General features: G+C 41.2%; 1 protein-coding gene across 1 annotated transcript in view; it reads right to left on the bottom strand.

The window, feature by feature from the left end:
- The window catches only part of gabbr2 (gamma-aminobutyric acid (GABA) B receptor, 2), a 195,000-nt gene that overhangs the window by 45,252 nt on the left and 127,872 nt on the right, over positions 1-21,876 (bottom strand). The window contains exons 12-13 of the mRNA XM_055017991.1: positions 20,608-20,715; positions 17,078-17,200 (exon numbers count right to left, since the gene is read on the bottom strand). Coding sequence (XP_054873966.1) covers positions 17,078-17,200; positions 20,608-20,715 — 231 coding nt within the window. The remainder of the gene's footprint in view (positions 1-17,077; positions 17,201-20,607; positions 20,716-21,876) is intronic.

Genomic DNA, 21,876 nt, shown 5'->3' with positions numbered 1-21,876 from the left:
CCTACACAAGCCCTTCTTTTTATTGAAAGAGCATTATTAATAATGCCTACAGCAATATTAATGCTTTCACTGCCAAGATGGCAGCAAAAAAAAAAAAGTGTGCAGGCTTGGCTAAGTAAGAAGAAGATGCAGGCTAAGATCAAAGTAAGCAGAAAATTCACAGGGGTCAAATCCAATCTCAACCAGCTCCACTCACAATGCCAATAGAATAAAAAAAAAAAAAAAAATCAAAACTCCTCTCTGGCCTCTGAAGAGTCGACTTTGGAAATGACAGAGAACCAAATCACAGGTTGGAAGAGGAGGGACTGAAGCATTAATCAGAGGTAAAATTCACATGCGGCGTTCAGATGAGCCAGAGCACATCTGTCACAACATCGCATCACGCAATGATATGAGAATGGCAGATTATTTACTACGCACTGTATATCCAATGACAACTGAGTGCATGAAACTGTAAACCTGCAAAGGAAACATATCTCTGTGGAGCACTGGGTTACGTGAGTCAGGCGTGACAAAGCAACTGACAAACCAAAAGGCGAGGGCATCACAAACGGTAGTGACGGCTTAAAATAAAACGACTCTAGTAGGTATTTTTTGGCTCGTGCTGCTATCAGTTGTGTCATTTAAAATTTGCATTGCTTGGATTATGAGAAAATCAACTACTCGTCCGTTGCAATAGTTTCTAGAGTATAGTCTGTACACTTCAAATACACACATCACTACATACTTTGCCTCCAAATACTAGTAAACACTTGCACAACAACACTTTGTCTCATCTAACTCAAAAGAGTTAGAGCAGGATGGGCGGAGTGCCAGGTTGCTGCAGCGGCATTGGGTTTAATTATCTGACCTTCTCGTCGACTGGCTCACAGGCACCCTGCCGATGGCAAGTGCTAATCAATGTCACCCTCGGCAGTGTGATGATAAGTAGCTATGACACCCCTTATTCTCCCCTTCTCTCCCTCAGTCTCTCATCAAATATATTCAACTTCACCTCCTCTAATGTCTCTTTCTCATAGCTGGTGTGCTGGCAGCCCACTCCTATTTCAGTTTCTTCGCTCTCCCTGTAGCTCTTCAGCTCTTTTTAGCCTCCATCTTGCCTCTTTCCCCTGCCCTTTCTTCCTCCTCTGTCTCCCTTGACTCTCCTTCAGTCTCCAGTACCCTGTCACTCTCTCTCTGTCCTGCTATCTGCGGCCCTCTATACTGTTAGTGTAAAGTCTGCACTGTGCCGAAGGCTCAAGGTCTTGTGTAAAAGAACTCTTCCACTTAGCTGAATGTATTTGTATTCCTCGGCTCACAGTGCTGAGGCAGCGCCGGTACTTTGTTCAAGCAGTGGCGAAGTGCTCTCATCTCCCCATCACTGGCTGACCTTGGTTGTCTCCTATACCGGACTCCGGGGAGCATCGGTGGATGTGTGCTTTACATCTATGTGTTGATGTGTGTGTGTGGGGGGAGACACTGTGTGGGATCAGTGATTAACCTTTCCCTAATTGACCCCTCCCCTCACACTATGTCACTGAGGCACCATAGTCTCTCAGTATCTTCCTTGTCCTTGAGGCAGCTCTGCAGAGGCTGTGCAATGTTGCTGCAGCGTGGATGCATTTAACAGGTTGCGGTTTCACAGCAAGAGCAATTAGCAATGAGATATTAAGTTATTACTGAAGTGCCTCAGTACCAATCAGTTTCTACAGATGGCTAAACTAATTGAAGAAGAGGGCAGACCAATGCACCTTTCCTTAAATCTGTAATAACTGATGTACTGTATTATTCCTTATTACCTTTCTGTTTCACTATCCAACTATTTACTATTGATTAAAAAAGAGTTGTACGTTGATTGGTCCACATGCTTAAAAGCAGATAAAAATGAAAATAAGAACACGAACAAATCCCAAATGAACAACGTTGCTCAGAGAAAACCATTTGCACAGACTAAGCTGACTGGGTAACTGGCTGGGCTACAGCTCAGGATCAAAGTTTGCTGGCTACAGTCACGTGCGCATTTTCTAATACCAGACAAACAGCCTTGTGAGTAATAACAAGATTTGTCACATGGATGGAGGGCCCGAACAGCTGTGAGAACCATTTGTGTCTAAGTACACCTCATCATCACTTCGCTGCTTCTGGGACCACCATCATCATCATCGCCTTTATCATCATCATCATCATCATCACATGCTGCCATCATCAAGAGCTGCATCACTATCTTGAGTTTATAACTAATCATGTCTGCCTGTGCCCGTGGCCAGATGAGATAGAGCTGCCTTTCTCCTAAACTGTGTGTGTGTGTGCGTGTGTGTGTGTGTGTGTGTGTGCGTGTGTGTGTGTGTGTGTGTGTGTGTGTGTGTGTGTGTGTGTGTGTGTGTGTGTGTGTGTGTGTGTGTGCGTGTTGGCTGCTGAGCCATAATGGAATCCTCAGGGCTGTGGATGAGCAGAGGAGGAACATTGATAGATGTGTCTGGTCACTGATAGAGTGTCTCTGCTATGAAAGAGAGATAGAGAGAGGCAGAATTTAAGATGGAAAGAGAGGAAGAGAGCAAATGAATGGATGGAAGAAATGTGAGAAGGGAAGGGAGGCAGAGGAAAGAGAGAAAGAGAGACAGCATCTTACTGATACAAATAGGAGGAAGGAAGCCGGATATCATAGCTATAAGTGCGTATATGTGTGTCAGATATTGTTACAGATAATGACTTAGCTTTAAAAACACATTCTCCTGTGTGTTTGTTTGTATCTTTTGTATGCACACATACATTACAGGATACTGTAAATACTCATACTCTGTATCTACGTATACAAATTCACATATACCTGCATGTATATATATATACATATATATACATATGCCCCCACAGTATCCAGTGTCCGCAGCATGCTGGCTAAAAACCTCAGCTGTAAGTGTGGAAACTCTTGACACCACTTTTCATTTGAAAGACTTCTAATTGGTCAATTGCATACCCCTCATGCTCAATCAGTTGTTGCCTAGCAACTGCAGTCCAGGGGAGCAGGAAGAGAGGAGTAAAGGGGGGGTTAAATAAAAGGGTTGGGGAAAAAGTGAGAGGAGAGCAAAAGAAAGGTATGGGTGATGGTGGCAGTTGGGGGTAATTTAGTGTTTGTGCTTATTTTGTGAGAGAAATAAAAAGACAGATACACATGGAGGTGAGGGAAGAGAGAGAAATCGGCCGGCACACGGAGATGGAGAGAAAGCAGGAGGAGGCAAATGCTGCCACCCAATTCCATTTTCGACAGATTCACTTGAACAGGCTCAGTCATGCACAACCACATGTCCAATTTACCAGCTAGAGTGTCAACAAATACTGCACCTCTAAGGCAGTCCTTAGAGTGCTTTCCTGCATGATTCACTGATAACGCTGTCAGCTTACACATACCGTACACCGTTGTCCCTCACAAGACAAACACCAGCGCATTGCCAAAGCATGAAAAAAATGTCCTGGGCAAATATTCTCCATAAAAATGATGAAATCCTGTGAACACTACAACCCGTGTTGACTTGGCTAGATGTGCAGGTTACTACTGTGTTCACTTCATAAAATAGACCGAGGCAGAAAGGTACACAAAGTAACCCCACAACACAGGGTGTGCAAAAATGCTTTCAAACTTTTGAAAAACTTTGTTGATGTAATACAATTTGTGGAACCACTGCCGAAGTAAAATAAATAAATAAAAATCAATGATCGGAAGATAAACGTAACTAGACCCAACTTTAAATATAGAAGCACTGGAAGCAGGATTGCACTGGTGTTTATTCCAACTTTGACTGGGTAGATATTTGCACCAGCATTAAAAATCCTCTTATAATCCTGACCAACAATATTTTGATTTTATCCATCTGTAATGAACTTTCATACGATGGCACAATAAGAACTCTGTTGACAGATTTCTCTGAAATCACCTCAGCTGTTGTCTGTGACAGTACTCACAGCCATATTTGTCTTTCTCTTCAGATGATTGTTGATGTTAGACATTTAGAAACAACAAAAAGAGATTATGGTAGCTAGTTTAACGGTTACTAACAAAATAATTTCATCTCATTTAATTTTGTCCCATCTGTCGATGAATTCTTCTTTCTTTCTTTCTTGATGCTATATATATATGTTGTTTTCTACAGCACAAATGAATGAGATAAAACTTAAGATTTGGCGCATAGTTTCGAGTCCAACTTCTTTTTAATAATGTCCATTATAAAATGCAGTCTCATTTGTCTTAATACATTTGCTGTCCAACAAAATATTCTCCACTAACGAATTTTATCCCCTGGGTTGATTCTTATGTGTCACTATTTATAGAGTTGCATAAAGAGTTGACCTCTACAAAATACACTGTCAGTCAAAAGTTTGGACACACCTTCTCATTTAAAGGTTTTTCTTTATTTTCATGACTATTTATGTTGTAGATTCTCACTGAAGGCATCAGAACCACAAATGAACACATGGAATTATGTAAAAACATGTTTTATATTTCATATTCTTCAAAATAGACACCGTTTGCTTTGATCACTGTTTTGCACACTCTTGGGATTCTCTTGACGAGCTTCATGAGGGAGTCACCTGAAATGGTTTTCACTTTACCAGCGTGCCTTGTCAAGGTTCATTTGTGGGATTTCTTGCCTTCTTAATGGGGTTGGGACCATCAGTTGTGTTCTATAGTAATCAGGTTGGCACACAGTGCTATTTGACAACTGTTAGAATCCATATTATGGCAAGAAAAAATCAGCTAAGTAAAGAGAAACGACAGTCCATCATTACTTTAAGAACTGGAGGTCAGTCAGTCTGGAAAAATGCAAAAACTTTGAATGTATCCCCAAGTGCAGTTGCAAAAACCATCAAGCGCTACGATGAAATTGGCTCACATGAGGACCACCCCAGGAAAGGAAGACCAAAGGTCATCTCTGCTGCTGAGGATGAATTCATCTGATGCATGGCTACCACAGCATCCTGCATCGACATCCCATCCCATCCCATCCCATCCCATCCCATCCGTTTTGCTTTTAGTTGGACCATCATTTAGTTTTCAATAGGACAATGACCCCAAACACACCTCCAGGCTGTGTAAGGTATATTTTACCAAGAAGGAGAGTGATGGAGTGCTGCATCAGATGACCAGGCATCCACAGTCACCTGACCTAAATCCAATCAAGATGGTTTGGGATGAGATGGACCACAGAGTGAAGGAAAAAGGGCCAACAACTCCTTCAAGACTGTTGGAAAACCATTTCAGGTGACTACCTCATGAAGCTCATTGAAAGAATGCCAAGGGTGTGCAAAGCAGTAATCAAAGCAAAGAGTGGCTATTTTGAAGAATCTAAACTATAAAACATGTTTTGACTTATTTAACATTTTTTTGTTTTCTGCATAATTCCATATGTGTTCATTCATAGTTTTGATGCTTTCAGTTAGAATCTACAATATAAATAGTCATGAAATAAAGAAAAAACATTAAATGAGAACGTGTGTCTAAACTTTTTAGTGTATATGCACAGTATATAAAAATCTAAATGAATTCAGATTCAGGTTCCATCGGGTCATAATGCAGCATTCTCTATCTAGGTTAGAGTTTTTCTTTTGTCAAGGTGGAGGTAAGTTGAGGTTACTCGCGATTGCTGGCAGGGACATGTAAAAATGGGCAAAACTATAAACAGAAGCGGGTATCCCCAAGGTAGAACCTATGACACACTTACTCCGGGTACCTTGGATGGCTCTAGAATAACAGGCTAATGTCAAAGGCACTATGCTGCTCTGGGACGCACACAGACATTCAGCACAGTACTTGCAGAAATGGGAATGAGAAATGTGATTGTCGAGGGGCTCGACCTGTGTGTCTCTAATATGAAATTGCAATGTCGAGGTTATGTGGTTTCAAACTGGCATGATAATCATCATAGCTGATAATGCTGCTACCTATAGTAGAGCAATGGCAATGGGTGTTGCATTGACTACAATGTATGTATGTTACAATAACATAGTGCCTGAACTTTGTAAAGTTTGGTGTGCTACAGGGATCAATCTTTGGTCCTCTGCCCTTTTTCTGTCTATATGTTTCCTCTTGGTAACACCATTTGCAAATATGGTGTTAATTTTCATTGCTGCATTGACAATATTGTATGTATCTAGAAAGCCAAATGACCTCTCCTAAATTTGTCCATCACATTGTTTTTTTTTTTTCAATGGATGAGTGTGAATGTTTTGCTATTGAATGTAGAACACCAAGTGTGGGCATTTTTGTGAGAATTTGAGTGTTAACAGTGATGGCTGTAATATTTCTAAAACTCAACTCTCAAAATCCTTGGAATGACTTTTAGTTCTGATCTGACATTCCGGTCTCATATCAAGGCTATTGCCAAGACAGCGGTCTTTCATCTTAGTGATATTGCAGAAAGCTGATCTATTCTATCACTGTGTGGTGCTGCGGCAGGAATCCATGCATTTCTATCTTCCAGACTCGATTATTGTAATGTTTTTTTCTCTGGTCTTCCTAGTTGTGCTACAAGTTTTCACCTTGTTCAGAAGACTGCAGCTAAGATTTTATCATATAACACCCATTGTGGCCTCTTTTTTTGGATACTCGAGTAAACTAAAGCTGATTTTAAGATTCTTCTTTTAACTTTCCAAGACTCTGCATTAGAAGTTGCACCATTCTAATTACCTGAGCAGACAATGTCATATACACCCACATGCCCTCTTTACTCTTAATGCTGGTGATCATCATTCTTTTAGATAACAAAAAAATTGGCAGATTCATTGCATTTCTCTGTTGTGTTCCTTATATCTGGAATGGCCTTCAAGAAGACGGTACAGTACTGAACTGACTACAGAACTTGAAACTTTGGTCAGTCAATGTTTTAAACATCCCATTAATACTGATGATTACTGGATTTGCTTTCTTTATGTTTAGTCTTCAATTATCTTGGGATGATGCTGGATGTTGGTTCTGCACTTCAAATAAAACTGATTGATCGATTACCAGAAATTGATGCAGTCTAATAATGAGGCAGACACAGTAACAACGCCTTACTATAAATGTAACAATGCCAAACCATCCTTCTGGTATAGACAAGGTCCTAGAAGCACAGGCAGCCATTGAAACTGGCAAGAACGTGTGAGGTCTGTGTACCCTTCTCTTTTGTTCTCTCCCTCCCATCCTTCTTCCCTCCAGAGATGGTCGATGAGAAGAGCCGAGGTGGGTGGTGGTTATCCCTTAATGACCCAGTTTACTTTGAAAAGGCATTGATCTGAGCCAGTGCTTTACTTAACGCTAACAAAGGACCCACAAAGCCCATCTTAGAAGCATCTTATTACTGTTAGTTCAGCATGGATGATGCTGCAGATGATTTTGTTCTTCATTCTAATAAATGATTCTCAGTGCTTGTCATATTACATCTTTGTCTATTCCTCGGAAAATAATTATTATTGGATAAATTAATGTATTATTTCAAATGTAACAGACTGTAGTGAACTTAATTTCGGTGTATTTTTTCCCCCCAAAAAACAGCATCCATTTTTCCCTATACTATTTTGAGAATCAAAAAGCTACTGGATTAAATGAAATGTAAACAGGACTCTCTGTTTCCACCTGCTTTCTCAGAGCGTGCTGATAGTGTAACAAGAGCATAGTGTCCTTCAGATGGCATTCACACAATCAACAGCTGACTGCAGTAGAGGACCTGTGTGAGCGTGCAGGAGGAAGGCGAGGAACAACACCGTGGGCGGTGAGTGTGTGTGTATGTGGGTGTATAAGTGCAGGATCTTATGGGGGTTTCTGATTCTTAGTCAGAAATTACAAGCAAATCATTATACTGTTGAGCATTTCCAAAGCAAACCAAAGACTTGATTTTTTAAATGTCTTTTCTCTCAGTTTTAGCAGTCACTAGTATCAGTTAGCTTCATTAAAATCAACTTGCAGATTATTTTAACTTGATTTAGGCAGGCAGTTCAACACAGAAAAAAAAAAGAAAAATTTGTGTACCATATTGCTAGAACTCCAGTTTATGATTGTTATATTTTTTAATTGATCTATTGAGTGTACAAGCTGCAAATTTCAATGCAAAAATGCAGATGAGGGCTCGTTATCTAATTGTGATTACACATTGCTTCCAGCCTTCTTCCATATTAGTGCATTCGGGCACATTCAGGTGCCAGTGTGACATATTAGCATCGGAGACTGAAGAATTGGCTGTTTAACAGATATGCACACAAGCAAAACACAAGCTTGGTCTCAGTCTTCCTATATTAAAAATGTTGCTGTTTGGTCTTGGCAGAGTTTCCCAGATGAATGAACACCCACTTCCACCAAAACAATCTTTTGACTGCAGCAGGAACAGAAAGTTGACTGTGATGGATTACCAATTTCAAGCAATTTTAAGTGTTTGAAAGCTGATTTTATTCATGAACTGACATAAACTGAAGCTGAGGGCTGCTGAGACGGCAGAATAAGACTGTAGAAAAAAAATACTGTTGTCAATCTGAAAGGTATTGTCCGCACAGTGTGAAAGCCGTAATGTGAGTTCTATATAAGGTGCAATAACGTTCAAAAACACCATTATGGCGATTGTTTAAAACCTCACACACCTCTATATACATGTAGCCTGGCTAACCTTGACCCACACAGAATCCCAGAGGGCCGGACACATATTGTCAGCCGCCCTTGTCATCTGGAACTTTGCTGGCACATGTCACGCTCCCTCTGGCCACACTACTCTCCCCAACTTGCCCTATCAACACCAAATCCTGGATGGAACCGGGGCCAGATGTCTATTGAGCGGAAAAAATAGCGTGAGGCAACAAAACACCAGTATAGAGTGAGACATAGAGAAGAGGGGGGAGATGGACAGAGGAGAGAGAAACAAAATCAATGAAAAGAAAGGCGAATATTTCAGGCCAACCTGAGTCTCGTGCAATGGTACTGCTGTGACAAGCTTGTTTTTTTTTTGAATTTTTCTGTTTTTTCAGTGCACTTCCAAGAGGTTAAAGCAGGTCCAATGAAGAAAAGCAAGAGAGAGAGGGATAGAGAATAGAGAAGGAGGTTTGGAAAAAGAAGGGATGTGTAATTAGTGAAGAATCAGGTAACACGATACTGATGGAGAAATGTCTTACAGAGGGATGATGCTAGAAAATGAGAAACTGGAGAATGTGAGAAATCTTTATACCTGTAGGTGCAGGAGAGAGTTCAAATCTTTTAGAGGACTCTGGTTAATGTAGCCAACGCAAGTGAGAAAAGAGAGGCGGACAGAACAGGCAGGTGAGAGAAAGGTTTGTTTTACATCTTGGCTCAAAAATAATGAATCTGAATATTAATAAGCCTACGTTAAGTAACCGTCTACAATTAAAATACAGTGCAATTATTTATTTAATGTGATTACTGTGTATTAATACCAATTTTGAGCCTGCAATTTGGCTTGAACTCACATAGGGGGTCATGGATGCAAAATGCCATATTACCGCAGCACACGGGGTGCAGTTATATGCAGTGGAGCTAAATAATGGAGACAAATGTGTCAAAAGTGAGCAGTGAAACGATTTAAGAGGGCAAGTGGCAGGTAAACAGCACAAACTGCCAGGAGTACTGGAGTCACATTGTTAACAGGTGTCGGCTGTCAAATTGGTTTGATGTAATTATTAATAGAAATTACAACAGATGCAAAACCTGGCCTTCTCATCTGTTGCCTAGAGTGGATCTGGTGACAAGAATGACTTTTTGTCTTTTCAGAAAATGTGCCCTTTTTTTTCAATCTTATAAAAATGTCAGATTTAAATATAAATCATTGAGAGAAATAGCTACATGATCTAAGTCATCTAACGACTTCAATATGGTAAAAAGCGCTCCTCATATCCAACCACAACATGGCCCTTTAGCCTCTGGTCAGATTAGAGCTGCATCTCAGTGCTCACGTCTTTCCCTGAGCCTGGCTATGAGGTCTCTGTCTCCATTTCCACTGGTGATAATAAGGGCTCACATTCAAGCTAATCACCATCATCTCATCACTGCATAAAGAGGAATATTTCCACATTGAATGCTAGTAGTGAGTCATAGTTTGGCTGGCTACTCCAATTACATGATATTGGGAACAGATGAGTGCATTGTCAAAGCAATGGGATAAAACTCCCTCCTCGCTTTTCCTCTGTCTCCGTGCCTCGCTGCATACAGGTGGGGGCAGCAGAGGCAGGCAAGCAGAGGCAAATCTTTGCGAGAGGCCCTAAACTTCTGGATAAAAATTTGCATACACGAGTGTGTGCGTGTGTGAGTGTGTTTGTGTGCATTTCCACATTTTCTGCTCTAGATCAGTCATCGATGATCTTTCAGCCCAGGGCATTCATTACTACATGGATTCTGAAAATCTTCTCAGCATGTGTCGCCATGCTAAAGTGGGTGCCTCAACCCGTTATTTTTGTCTCATGAATCAACAGTGCCGCTCTCTGCGTTATGGATGTCAGGAACCATGGCCGTTGCCATGGTGATGCCACACTGCAATATTCTTTTGCAGCTCGCCTGCCCGCCGATGCTTGCAGCAGCTTCCAAGCTGGGAAAAACGGCAGAGGAGGGAGGGAGGACGAAAGAGGAGACAAGAGGAGAGACTAGAGTAGCAGAGGTCTGCGGCAGGATTCACCAGAATGCTGATCATCCTTTCTCGACAGTTTGTCCTTCATTATGCAGGAGACAATGCCCACGACCAGAAGAGAGGGACATTAATGTGCATGTAAACACACAGGCATACCTACAAAACCATTTCCATGCATGAGTGGGCACATTCCACCCAGTGTACATTGACACTGCGACATGTGCCAGCGCTGCAGGGTTTAATCTGATGGCAGTCCTGCTGCTGAAATGTCTATGCCACTAACAATTGCTCAATTATTAACAAGTCACAAAATTGATCTAATTGCTCAATGCAGCCAAACGGTCCCATCAGCATTCCCAGGAAGCAGCCAGAATGATCCCTGCTTTTATTCATCTCTCTAAGAAAGAAAGACACTGATATGCAGAATACTCTCTCTGTGATATTATGAGTTTGAGGTCAGTCGGTTCGGAAGGAGAGCTGTAATTATCATCTTGGCCAAATTACATTAAATCTGATTGACATTTTTATTCAATTTAGCATGTAAGGTTGTGTTTCATGTACAGTACATATTGAAAAACAGATCAGAGGCCAGGGTTGGTATAAAAATGCCTGGGACAATGTCAAGGTCACAAGTCATTTCTTGCGAAGGCACATCATCTGTATACTGTAATTAAAACTGCAGGCTTGAAGTGAAGCCATAATATAAGACTCAGGGTCATTCTCTTCTCATTTGAGAAACTCAAAGACTTAGCTCCCCGCATGATCTCTGGCCCTTCTTTACTTTAATTTGGGAGGGTATTAAATCAGTCCTGTTTTATGAAGCATTCCACGAGGATCTATTGCCAGCCTCTTCAGTTTCATCTTATTGTTAATACTAATAAAGGGTGCAAAGGGGAATGCCCTAGTTTTGCTAACAGTAGCTCATTAAGCTTAGTTTGCTGGACTCCAAGCAGTGGGATTTCCTATGCAGGATTGACTTTGTCCTTGTTTCTATTGGCCAAATCTTGGCTGGAGGTCATGAGCAAGATCATTTTATCCAAAATCTCAACTATAGCCACTTCTTCACTAAAAATATCTAGACATGCCTGTGACCACGCAAACACACTTACACTGATGCTTCCTGAGTGGCCAAAAGGGAACCACCATCCCTGTAAACATTGTGGAAGTGTCTGAGTCAATAAAGAAACCCTCCTGTGAGATTGTTCATATAATAAATGTTGTGGACCACTGTTCCCTCTAAGCTGCGTGCGTGCGCAATTGGTAGTCTCTCTTCTTACCCCTGAGCTACTCACTCAGATACTTTTTTTTTTTGCGCATTTATCATCTATTTTTTTGCCATTTTCGAGTTTTTTTTAACTTGAGTCTCGACTCGACTGTTTTTCTCAGGAGGTTGGACTTCAGCCTTTGTGCTGGAGGGTTGAACCCTCAGTTCCAAGACTTTCAAAGCCTCCACATCTCCCGAGTCCTCAGGACCTGAGCTTTCACACAGTCTGAGGGCTGAAATTTTCTAAGTCCCACAGTAGTTCTCTGTTAGATTGAACTTCCAGACAGCCCAAGGACTGATATCTTCTAAGTTCCTGAGTAGTTCTCTGTTAGTTTGAACCTTCACACAGTCTGAGGACTGAAATCTTAAAAGTTCTTGAGTAGTTCTCTGTTAGTTTGAACCTTCAGACAGTCTGTTAATGTTTCGATTAAATCTTTAAGGTTTTTCTTTTTAAATGTTTTACAGGCATGGCAATTTTCCGCCGTTCCACGGAAATCCGCCATTTTAATTTTCAAATTGATCATTTCTGTGAATCGTCCAAATCCGTTGAGAAAATTTTGGGGGGGTGAGGTATGTTTTTGTTGCTCTTGCTCCCGGATTTTGAGAAGCGCTCGGCGTTTCTCCCGCAGCGTAACAGACGAAGAGAACCAGTCTAGCTCCTGCTGCATTGTAAAAGGCCTTGCGATTGGTGGAAATTGGTTAGCTGCCAACGATTGGACCAATCAAATTGCTCAATGCATTCTTTTGTTACAGTTCATGGCGGCATGTTCGTGTTGGAATTTTGAGCTATTGCGATTGTTTTCAGTGGAATCATGAGGTTTTTATCGAAAGATCAAGAGTCATCGGTGCTAGAAATAGATAAAGGTGTCAAAAACAAGTGTAGAACTCCAGTGTAAATAGTGTTAAAAGACCTATAGAACTGTAAAAATTGTAGGACTAAATGCAGTGAGACAACATTGAAGAAAAAGTAAGTTAACTTTTCATTAACTTATTCATTACAATCTAGTCTTCTGTAATTCTATGCATGTTTTTCATTCTAAATCACCTCTATTTTACTGAAAACCTCTCGGCTTCAGCGCCCCCCTGAAGACAGAACCTGTGATAATAAAACAATACAAAATTTTTAGTTCCGTGTTAATAAAGCACTTAAAGCTTTAAGTATGGCTAAATGCTTTTTTCAAAATTAAATATATCACTCCTTAGGTGGTAGTGGCCCCAAGTTCAGTAAAGTTGGAAAGATATTCACAGATTCGGACTTCCAGCATCAATAACTCGTTAGATATAGGTTGTCAAAACATAAACGGTGCCTCTTTCCCATTGTTGCAAGGCAGACAATGTGCTACAAGCCCAGTTTTATCAAAAGTAGCTGTCTTTCAAGCTACAGGAATAACATTGGTGTCTATGGAGTGAACAGGGTCCGTCTGCAATTTGCAAAACCGCTGCAACAGTAAAGAGAGACAAATATTCAATAACTTCACTCTTATACATTGTAGTGTCACTAAAATCACTGCAGCCTTCAACTGGCTCCTGTTGACAAAGTGTTTTAACAGAAATGTAAATGCTGTAATTTGATTCTTTTAATGAACCATGTAACTTGAATGGATGCGATGCTGGTGTGACCACAGTGCACACATCTGATGTTGCTCACAGTGGTCCAAGCGACGCTCAGGGAGTTTGTGTGTTTGCTCAGACTCATGAAAAATTACAGGGAACATTGTTGTGGACCAACTATCAATGTGGCAGTTCAGTTACACTGCATTGTCATATTGCATACCCTTGGGTGCAGGAGGTAGATTCAGCTTTGTGAACCCAAGGTCAACTCCCTATTCTCCACTGTGGGGATATGCGAGGGTGGAGTGGGGGGAGATTCTGACAAATATATAGAGAGGGAGACAATAAGGGGAAAAAAACATACAGAGCAAAATCGCTGGGGAATGTTGGCCTAGTATGATGTGATCGCTCACAGGAAACTGGGTAGCTAATGGTCCTTCTCCTTGCGCCAATTACTGTAAGTCAGTCAGAGCTAGTCTCACTGGCTCCTGAGCCCTGTGGAGACCATCCAGCATGGTCCCATTCCACATACACTAAGCAGGTTTCAGATCAAAAACAACACTGTTAAAAACACAATAGGGTATTGGGGTTATATATGGTCCAGCAAGGCCAGTTTAATTAATTTGCTGCATTGACTTGTTTTGCTGGATCCTTTGCATCACTACATTCATTGTGGCTACCATGATGCCTCAGTGAACTGGTGTGGTGCCTACGTCGGTCCAAATGTGGCCTTATTTTATCTATCTCTAGCTACAGTGCAGAATACTATATTTACCTATTTATCTTTAAAGCCCCCTATATACCTATAATGTTTGACTGTGCTGCATTTTCCCCTTGCCTCTCCCTCCTCCTTACCCCTTTTTCTGGGTATATGGGTAGCCTTCTGTTTTTCCAGTCCCACCTGACAGGCCTGGAGGCCCTGGGCGCAGAGGAGCTCCAGGCAATCTCTCCCCCAGTTGAGCCCCAAGGGTCCACCGCTGTTGGTGCTGGAAATCTGGCGGGCTGGGCAGGCATGTGGAGCCTATGCCTCAGCCCAGGCATGCAGATCCACAACCCCAGGGGGAATGCGGACTCCTACACTGAGTGGTTTATATATTCACAACACTCCCCTGGCCGGGGGCTTAGAGTCTGAGAATACTCCACAAGGGCCCGACTGCACACACTGACAACATTCACAAATGAATATGTTAAGCAAGGCTTTGCTGCACCCTTTAGGCAGGCTTAAATATATAAGTGGCTATCATCACAAAGGAAATTCAGCTTTGTCTAGAGTTGTACGAATGTGCTAAGCATACCTTCGGAGTACAGCAAAACGATCACAGCAATGTAAATAAGTCTGGCAAAATTTCATACAGTTCTTCCTCAGAGATCTCCTACAGGAATGTTTTCATCCAGGACCAAGCGAGAACAAAACTCATAAAAACTGACCTGCTACTCTTATGTAAGGATGTTTTAGCAGCTCACAAGTTTTTTGTTTAATTGAAGACACAAAAATCTCAGAAATTGATATAAAACAGCATCAGGCACCCTTCTATCCCTAACAAGATCAACAAGAGCAACAAGCAAGCACGCAATAAACAAATCTATCTAGTATGATCATAAGAAGTCTCCATAACAATCCAGCAATAGACCTGATTCTTCACTGCACTGACCTACTGATAACCTTTGTGTAACAGGAGGGTCAATGAGAATCCAACTAACGCTGTAAATATCTGTGGACTCTGGGCTCCTGGGAGGCAGTTAGCCGTCTCATGGCCTACATACAGAAGTCTAGGGGACTTGAAAGACAATTCAGTAGGGAAAATCTCCACTTAGTAGTATCCATGGTCTGTGGTCTTTGGAAACAGATGATTTAATCAGAGCAGCAGAAGAATAATTGCTTCTCCTCGTCAGCTGTTAGCAGCAACTGTAAAGTAAACATATTCTCCCCTGTTTCACTGAGTGCACGATGGGAAAAATGTACAGGGATATAAAATAGATTTATTTTTCAGTAATGCACATACAGCATGCAATTAATCGGTAAACCAGAGGAGCAATCTCAAAATCCTCCAAGGCCAATCCCCTGTCTGGTAATTTTAAAGACAGTTATCCAAAACTGTACAAAAATTTAATGGGTTCTTCTCTTTGCCAATGCTCCACATCTCCACCAAGTTTCACAAAATTGGCCTTGGCTGCACCTCGGTGGAGGTAAAAAGAGTTTCATCAGAGGCTTTAGTATATTGAACTGTCTTCTCTTGTATTTTTATACCAGACTAGCATTTGGTTTGTGTCAGACATAGTGGACAAAGGTACTTTGAGATTTAACAAACCACAGCGGTTGTGCACTTCATTAACGATGCACTATTATGTACAAATACTCGTCTCAATTGCCTCTCACTGCCCCAGCTTTATAATCCATTTTACTAGTACATTGTATAGTCTCCTTAGTCCTAGTCCTGCAAGTCTGTCTTTTTTAACAACAATTTAATAGACTGAGGAGTCCTGCAATCTCTTATGTTAAAGCAGTGGAACTCTTAACTGCATATAAAACAGCATGAGCTGATATTCTCAAAATCAAAAAAAATCAAAAAAAAATTTAAAAATGCAAGACTCAATGTTCTTTTAATAAATGCTATTTTAAATCTTCCTCATTCAAGCATTTAACCCAATGTCTTTAAGCAAATGCAATGCATACAGGATGAGCGAAAATTCTCCCGCTGTACGTCAAACGGCATCAGCTGTTTCTGAATTATGCAAAAGCACAAACTCTCACTATTTGAATTGTGTAAACCATCTGTAGTAGCAGCAGCACTTCCTTACCTTGTAAGAGGAGTGTGCACACAGACAAATAGTGGTTTCTTACCTTTTCTGCCATCCATAGCAGTATATATTTAATGTATCACTATGTGCCGCACACTATTTTTACTTGAAGATTTAAAAAAGCAAAATGCTTTCAGGCTTTAAGCCTTTTTCGTAAAAAGGAGGGTGAATGTTAAGTGGCTAAGCTGTAGTGACAGAAAGACAGATGTACCAAACAAAGAAGCCATACTCCTTAATTCTTTATCCCACAGAAATAAGGAAACAATATAAATTCAGTCTGTCACTTTAACCAAAGCGACTAATACTTCTGAGTAAACAAATATGGAGCTATGCCCTGCTAATTTACAGCCTGGATTCCCTTAATACCACTGAGTTATGTGCTAATATGTCATGCCTAACTGAAAACACACTTCACACCCCATTAACCTCTAATGCCAAAGCTACAGTATGTTCATTCGAGCCAACTGGGCACAAAGCTAGACTAATCCTGCACCAATCTCAGAGAATCTCACTATACTTTTACCAGCCACAGTATAGCAGAGTGAATTTTTACTCTACACCACGCCACCTCTCAGGAAAAAAGAAAGGGATGCCAAGTGCCTCTTTTCCAGTGGGCCTTGCCAATGACTCCCATCCAAGCTGGCAATCGTCCGGCCATGGGATGAGCACAGGAGGCAGCAATGGCTCACATCCTGACCCAAAAATAACAAGCACAACAAAGATGCTCACGCTGCAGCCTATGGCAGAGATTTTGTTTGCCTAAACTCCAACTACACAGGCATTTTTAGCAAGAATATGTGTCACCAGAATCCTCCCAGCTGAGCCAAGTCTTTGTTGTAACAACATAAATAATACCACAAATGAGCGCAAGTTTAGACATCAAATGCAAACTGACCTCCAAGCTGTATTCTTCCACAGTCCTCTTAAGCGGGTCCACAATCTGCCAGCAGATGAGGATGCATAAGTCGATTAGCAGCATCCCACCAACGATAATCAACAGCTTCTGGTCCTTTATGATCTGTAGAGGGAAGAGAGGACGAGACGCTTGTGTTAGCCAAAGAGCCAACACCTGCTAATATTATGTAATAATATGTGTGTCTGTGGAGTCATTTCGAACAACATTTCTTATTGACCACTGTAATTATCTGAACCAAGTGATTCTCATCTCATCTCAGGACGCAGACCCCTACTGCTTGCATTCAAACCATCTAATCAGGGGCTGATAACAATGCATTTAACTGCAATTAACCACCTACTAGGATAGGAAGCCAGCCAAATTGCGAGTCTGAAAGACGAAGAACTGGTTCGGGATTCGATACTGATACGTTCCTCACTGTCAGCACATGTAGTACATTTTATAAATTGTACTTGAGTGGCCCAGAGCTGCCAACCACTGGTGGTCACTCCGCTCTGTCAATACTATGCCACCAACAAGCAGCGATTTTGTTACCTTGTGGTGAGAGAATGTGGAAAAGATCCACCAAACAAGAGCCAACTCTGTCAGCCACTAAAGCTTCTCTTTTGTACCCTGAACTTTGGAGGGATGAAAGCCATGTGACCTGTTTGTGATCTTTATTTATAATAGCGTTTGACTGTCCGGAAGCGCAGATCAAAGAAAAGGTCAGAGAACACAGGTTGGGTTCTGTTTGGAAAAGTATCACAGAGCCCAGATGCAACTTAGTGGTCTTGCACTGGTCTCCATCTACCACTGGCCTCAGGATGAGAGACACAAGGGAACTGTTTTATGATCTGTTGTGTTTTGAAGGTGCTGGCGTTGAGCAAATACAAAGAAGGCAAGACGATGGATGATTTTTGTAGAAATGCTACATTGCTTCACGAGAATTTAGACGAAAGCAGAAGTAGAACAGGTGAAAAGGCTGCTACAAAACCTACTAAAAACACCAGATATCAAGATGGTAAAGAACAAAAATGCCTGTACATTATGTGGTATACTTCTGCTAAAAATCTGGCTATTAAAATAAATATTCTATGATTCCAACGAGTAAATAACTGCAAAAAAGATCTGTGATATGTTTGAGCAATTTAATTTAAAAAAAAACTCTACACCACCATCTGCTTAACTGGGATATGTTATTCTGCCAACTGAGTCTACTATACAAACAATGTAATGACTGTAAACTACCTTAAGTACTATCTGTTTTCTTTTCCCCATCAATGTTGGCGCTCTGACATATCACTTGGGCTTCAATGTCTTTACCTCTAGTATGGATTTGATCAAGAAAAAGTCTAAATAATTGCACTGCACTGAATGCACACATGGCTTTGGCACGGATGAGAATAGAAATAGAGGAATAAACGTGTCTCTTTTTTACTGTATAACTGAACAAACATCTTCCATTATTCATCACATGTGGTTCGATGCCTAGAAAAGCTCCTTAAACAGACCTTCTTTTCAAGGTCAAAGTGTACTTTCACACTCAGTTATAGATGTGTATATATTGTTTTGTTCAGCTGAATTGGTTATAAAATAAAAATAATAAAAAATTTTGTTATACATTGACTGTGAAGTGTTGGCCAACAAAGCCAGAGGTTAGCTACTATAACTCTGCTGTGAGAATAAGAGTTTATGAGGGTGGAAGACAATCGGAAGGTGTTGAAATAACAGTGTGTTTCTACATGTAGTTATTTTCAGACAGTTTATGTGTAGAGACAACCATTATAAGTGTGTATAAATGAAGTGATGGAGCAAATATCAATAAAGGAAGACCAGATGCTATAAGGGTCTGGAGATGAGATTGTGTATTTGCAGGTTTTTCTAAGTTTGTATGTTTATCTGTAGCTGTGTTTTTTGGTAGAAAGAGGACATTGACAGACCCCCTCCCCTAGCCCTGTCTCTGACATTGAGCTTTTCAAGAAGTGAAGGAGCGCTGGCTGCAGCTCACCGAGTGGAACCCTTATCGAACTCACTCTTGATTTACAATCTTTGTTCTCCCAGTGTACAGCGGGAAAAAAAGGGAAAGAGTGAGGGATGCAGTTCCACTCCCACAGTTTGAAGAAAAGATGGCTAACACTTGTGTTTGTCCCTCCCCTGACAGCAGTTGGCAGACATTTCAGGGCACCAACTATCACTCTACTGAAGCCAAAGCACCTGCACTCAATCTGCGAGGAAGAAGAAGTGTGTGTGTCCTGCACACAGACACAGGCCCTGAACCAACAGAGAATACATCTTGAGGGTTAAGGGCTGAAGTATGCAGTCGGGGTGAAAGCTGCTTCTGAAGAAACATTTGTTTTGTCTCCGTGAGCGAGGGAAGAAGGGTGAGAGGAGGAGAGCTGAGCAGAAATAATTGGCTATGAGAGGTCAGGGCAACACTGAGCTCAGAGAGGCAAAACTGCTTTGGTTTTCTTAAATGATTGCTTTGAAAAAGACATTGAATTAAGGGAATAGATATAAGGCCATGTCCAGTAGCAGACACTTGCTGATGAATGTGTTCAATCTCGTTTCGACCAGAAGTGCAGCGGAAACTTCACCTAAAGTAGAGCTAAGTCATGGCTTCTTGTCTTTTATCCTGCAATCTGGATTTTCTTCCATTTAAAGCTGTCATTTGCCCTCCTTTTCCCTTTTCTTTTCATGGTGTCCAACCTACTTTTTTTGCCATTTGGGCCACATTGTTCGTCTTGTCCCTTTCTCTGGCCTGTTTTGCCTTCCTCCTTCTGTCTCTTCACCCTCCCCTTCTGCCACTGCACCCCTACATCCCTCCAACCTCTTCCACTCTTTGATCCATCCCTCTTTCCTCCTTTCTCTCTCTCTGGCAGGCCACCCACACTTTCTCCAATATGCAAGAGGGTGAGAGAGAGAGAGAGAGAGAGAGAGAGAGGGAAATAGAGGGGGAGAGCAAGGTCTATAAATACAAAAAGGCCAAGCACAGTTACAACACTCAGTGAGCTCGGCACCACTTTATATAACTAGGCCAGTGAAACAGATTGTGTCAGATGTTTAAAAAGCCGTTTGTATTGCTAGATCTTTTTCTCCCTTACAGTGAAGATTCTAAAAGCAGGTGCCAGGGGCTGCCAGTCTTTCAGTGTTTGTTAAAAAGCACGAGTCTGAATACAATCACCCACACACCAGTGTTGGGGTTTCAAAAGGCAAGTGAAGCGTTCTGGATAAGACTGTCAGGTCTACATGTGCCAGTGGGGTTGCTTGTGGTTATGTGAACTTATTCCATCCAATAGATATATATGGTGTGGAAAGATTTAAACGATCAGAACCCGATTTATCTATGAATAGTGAGTGGATAGCTGCCTTGGATATATAAATGCAATTCAGCAAATCAAAGCACATTTTCAAGGATGCTCCGATGCCCATACAGTGCTTGAGCAAAACAGACAGAGATGGACTAAAGATATTTGAGATACACAAATAGCCTTTTATGCATTCATTACAAAATACAGAAGATTTTTCAATACCTTCTTCTTCATCTTCACATTTTTGAAGATGGCGTGCACCCTCCAGGTCTTGGCAAACATGGCGCCGAACGCCGTTGTATAGCCAACAATAAGGATCCACGTCCGAACCTATCAGAAGAACAGGGACACACATAATTGCGTCATGTCGGAAAGCACCGATCAAGGGTTGAAACAACATCTGATCTGACAGGTATTTGCATTTCTTCTCAAGAAGTTCATTCAAAATAGCATTGTGAAGCATTCTAAAAATAAGAAGCTGTCAGGTTTATTTTCCATCTCTGAGAGCTTCCGGAGAACATCCTGGACCATGAAGCTGTCACACTCCTGAGAGCATTTCATCTTAATGAAAAACAAAATGTCAACCTTGTACTTCTTTGGTACAAAGGACACAGCTGATGTGTTTTAAAAGCTTAAAATTCAAATATAACCAAGAAAATCCTAATATAGCTACAGAGTCTGCATGTGTGTACAGCTGTGTAATTCTGTTTGAGCGGTACATATGATGCCTGTTTGTTTAATCTTTTATCTGTCTGTTCTGCACCACATATACTGTCTACATATAGAAAGCAACAAAACCAGGCAAAGCGCTGGGTAAACCACACAGTGAAAGACAATTACACCATCTGCTCTCAAGGAGACCAGCAGATATTGATTGAGTGTGCATGGCTCAACCTCTGTACTCCTTTGCTGTGGAACCTCGTCTGAAGTGACAAGGTCTGTTTTGACACTGCAGAGTTTCAACCAGGTGACGGCAGCTCAAGACCTTCCTACCACTGCTTTGGTATGCATGTGTGTGCTTGTGTCTCCGTATCTGGGAGGGTGGTATCTCAGTGGAAACCAGTTATCACCGTAATCAAAACTCTTTAATTAATCCAGTATCTACATAGTCACACAGTAATGCTACCTGGGGGGAGAAACTTAATGTGCTCTGTGCAAGCTGGAGACATTCAGAGAGATTCAGTCAGTTCTCACTTGGTCACATTAGTGCGTGTGATTAGACTAAAGGTAATTTTCTCAATTTTTAACCGAATCCTGCATATATAATGTCAATAAAAAGTATTCACCCCTCTTGAAACTTCATCAAGCTTTTACTGACAATAATAATAATTTTTTAAAAAAAGACTCTTTCATGTCAACGTGATAACAGATTTCTACAAAGTAATGCCAATTACCTAAATATATAAAATGTAAAATAAGTGATTGCATAAGTATTCACCCCCTTTAATCCGACTGACCTAATTCAACACAATTGGTGAAAGAAATTGGACA

The sequence above is a fragment of the Amphiprion ocellaris genome, chromosome 15, assembly GCF_022539595.1.
Source record: "Amphiprion ocellaris isolate individual 3 ecotype Okinawa chromosome 15, ASM2253959v1, whole genome shotgun sequence".
Lineage (NCBI taxonomy): Eukaryota > Metazoa > Chordata > Actinopteri > Pomacentridae > Amphiprion > Amphiprion ocellaris.
The sequence above is the reverse complement of the archived record's forward strand: the minus strand, read 5'-3'. Positions and strand labels throughout refer to the sequence as shown.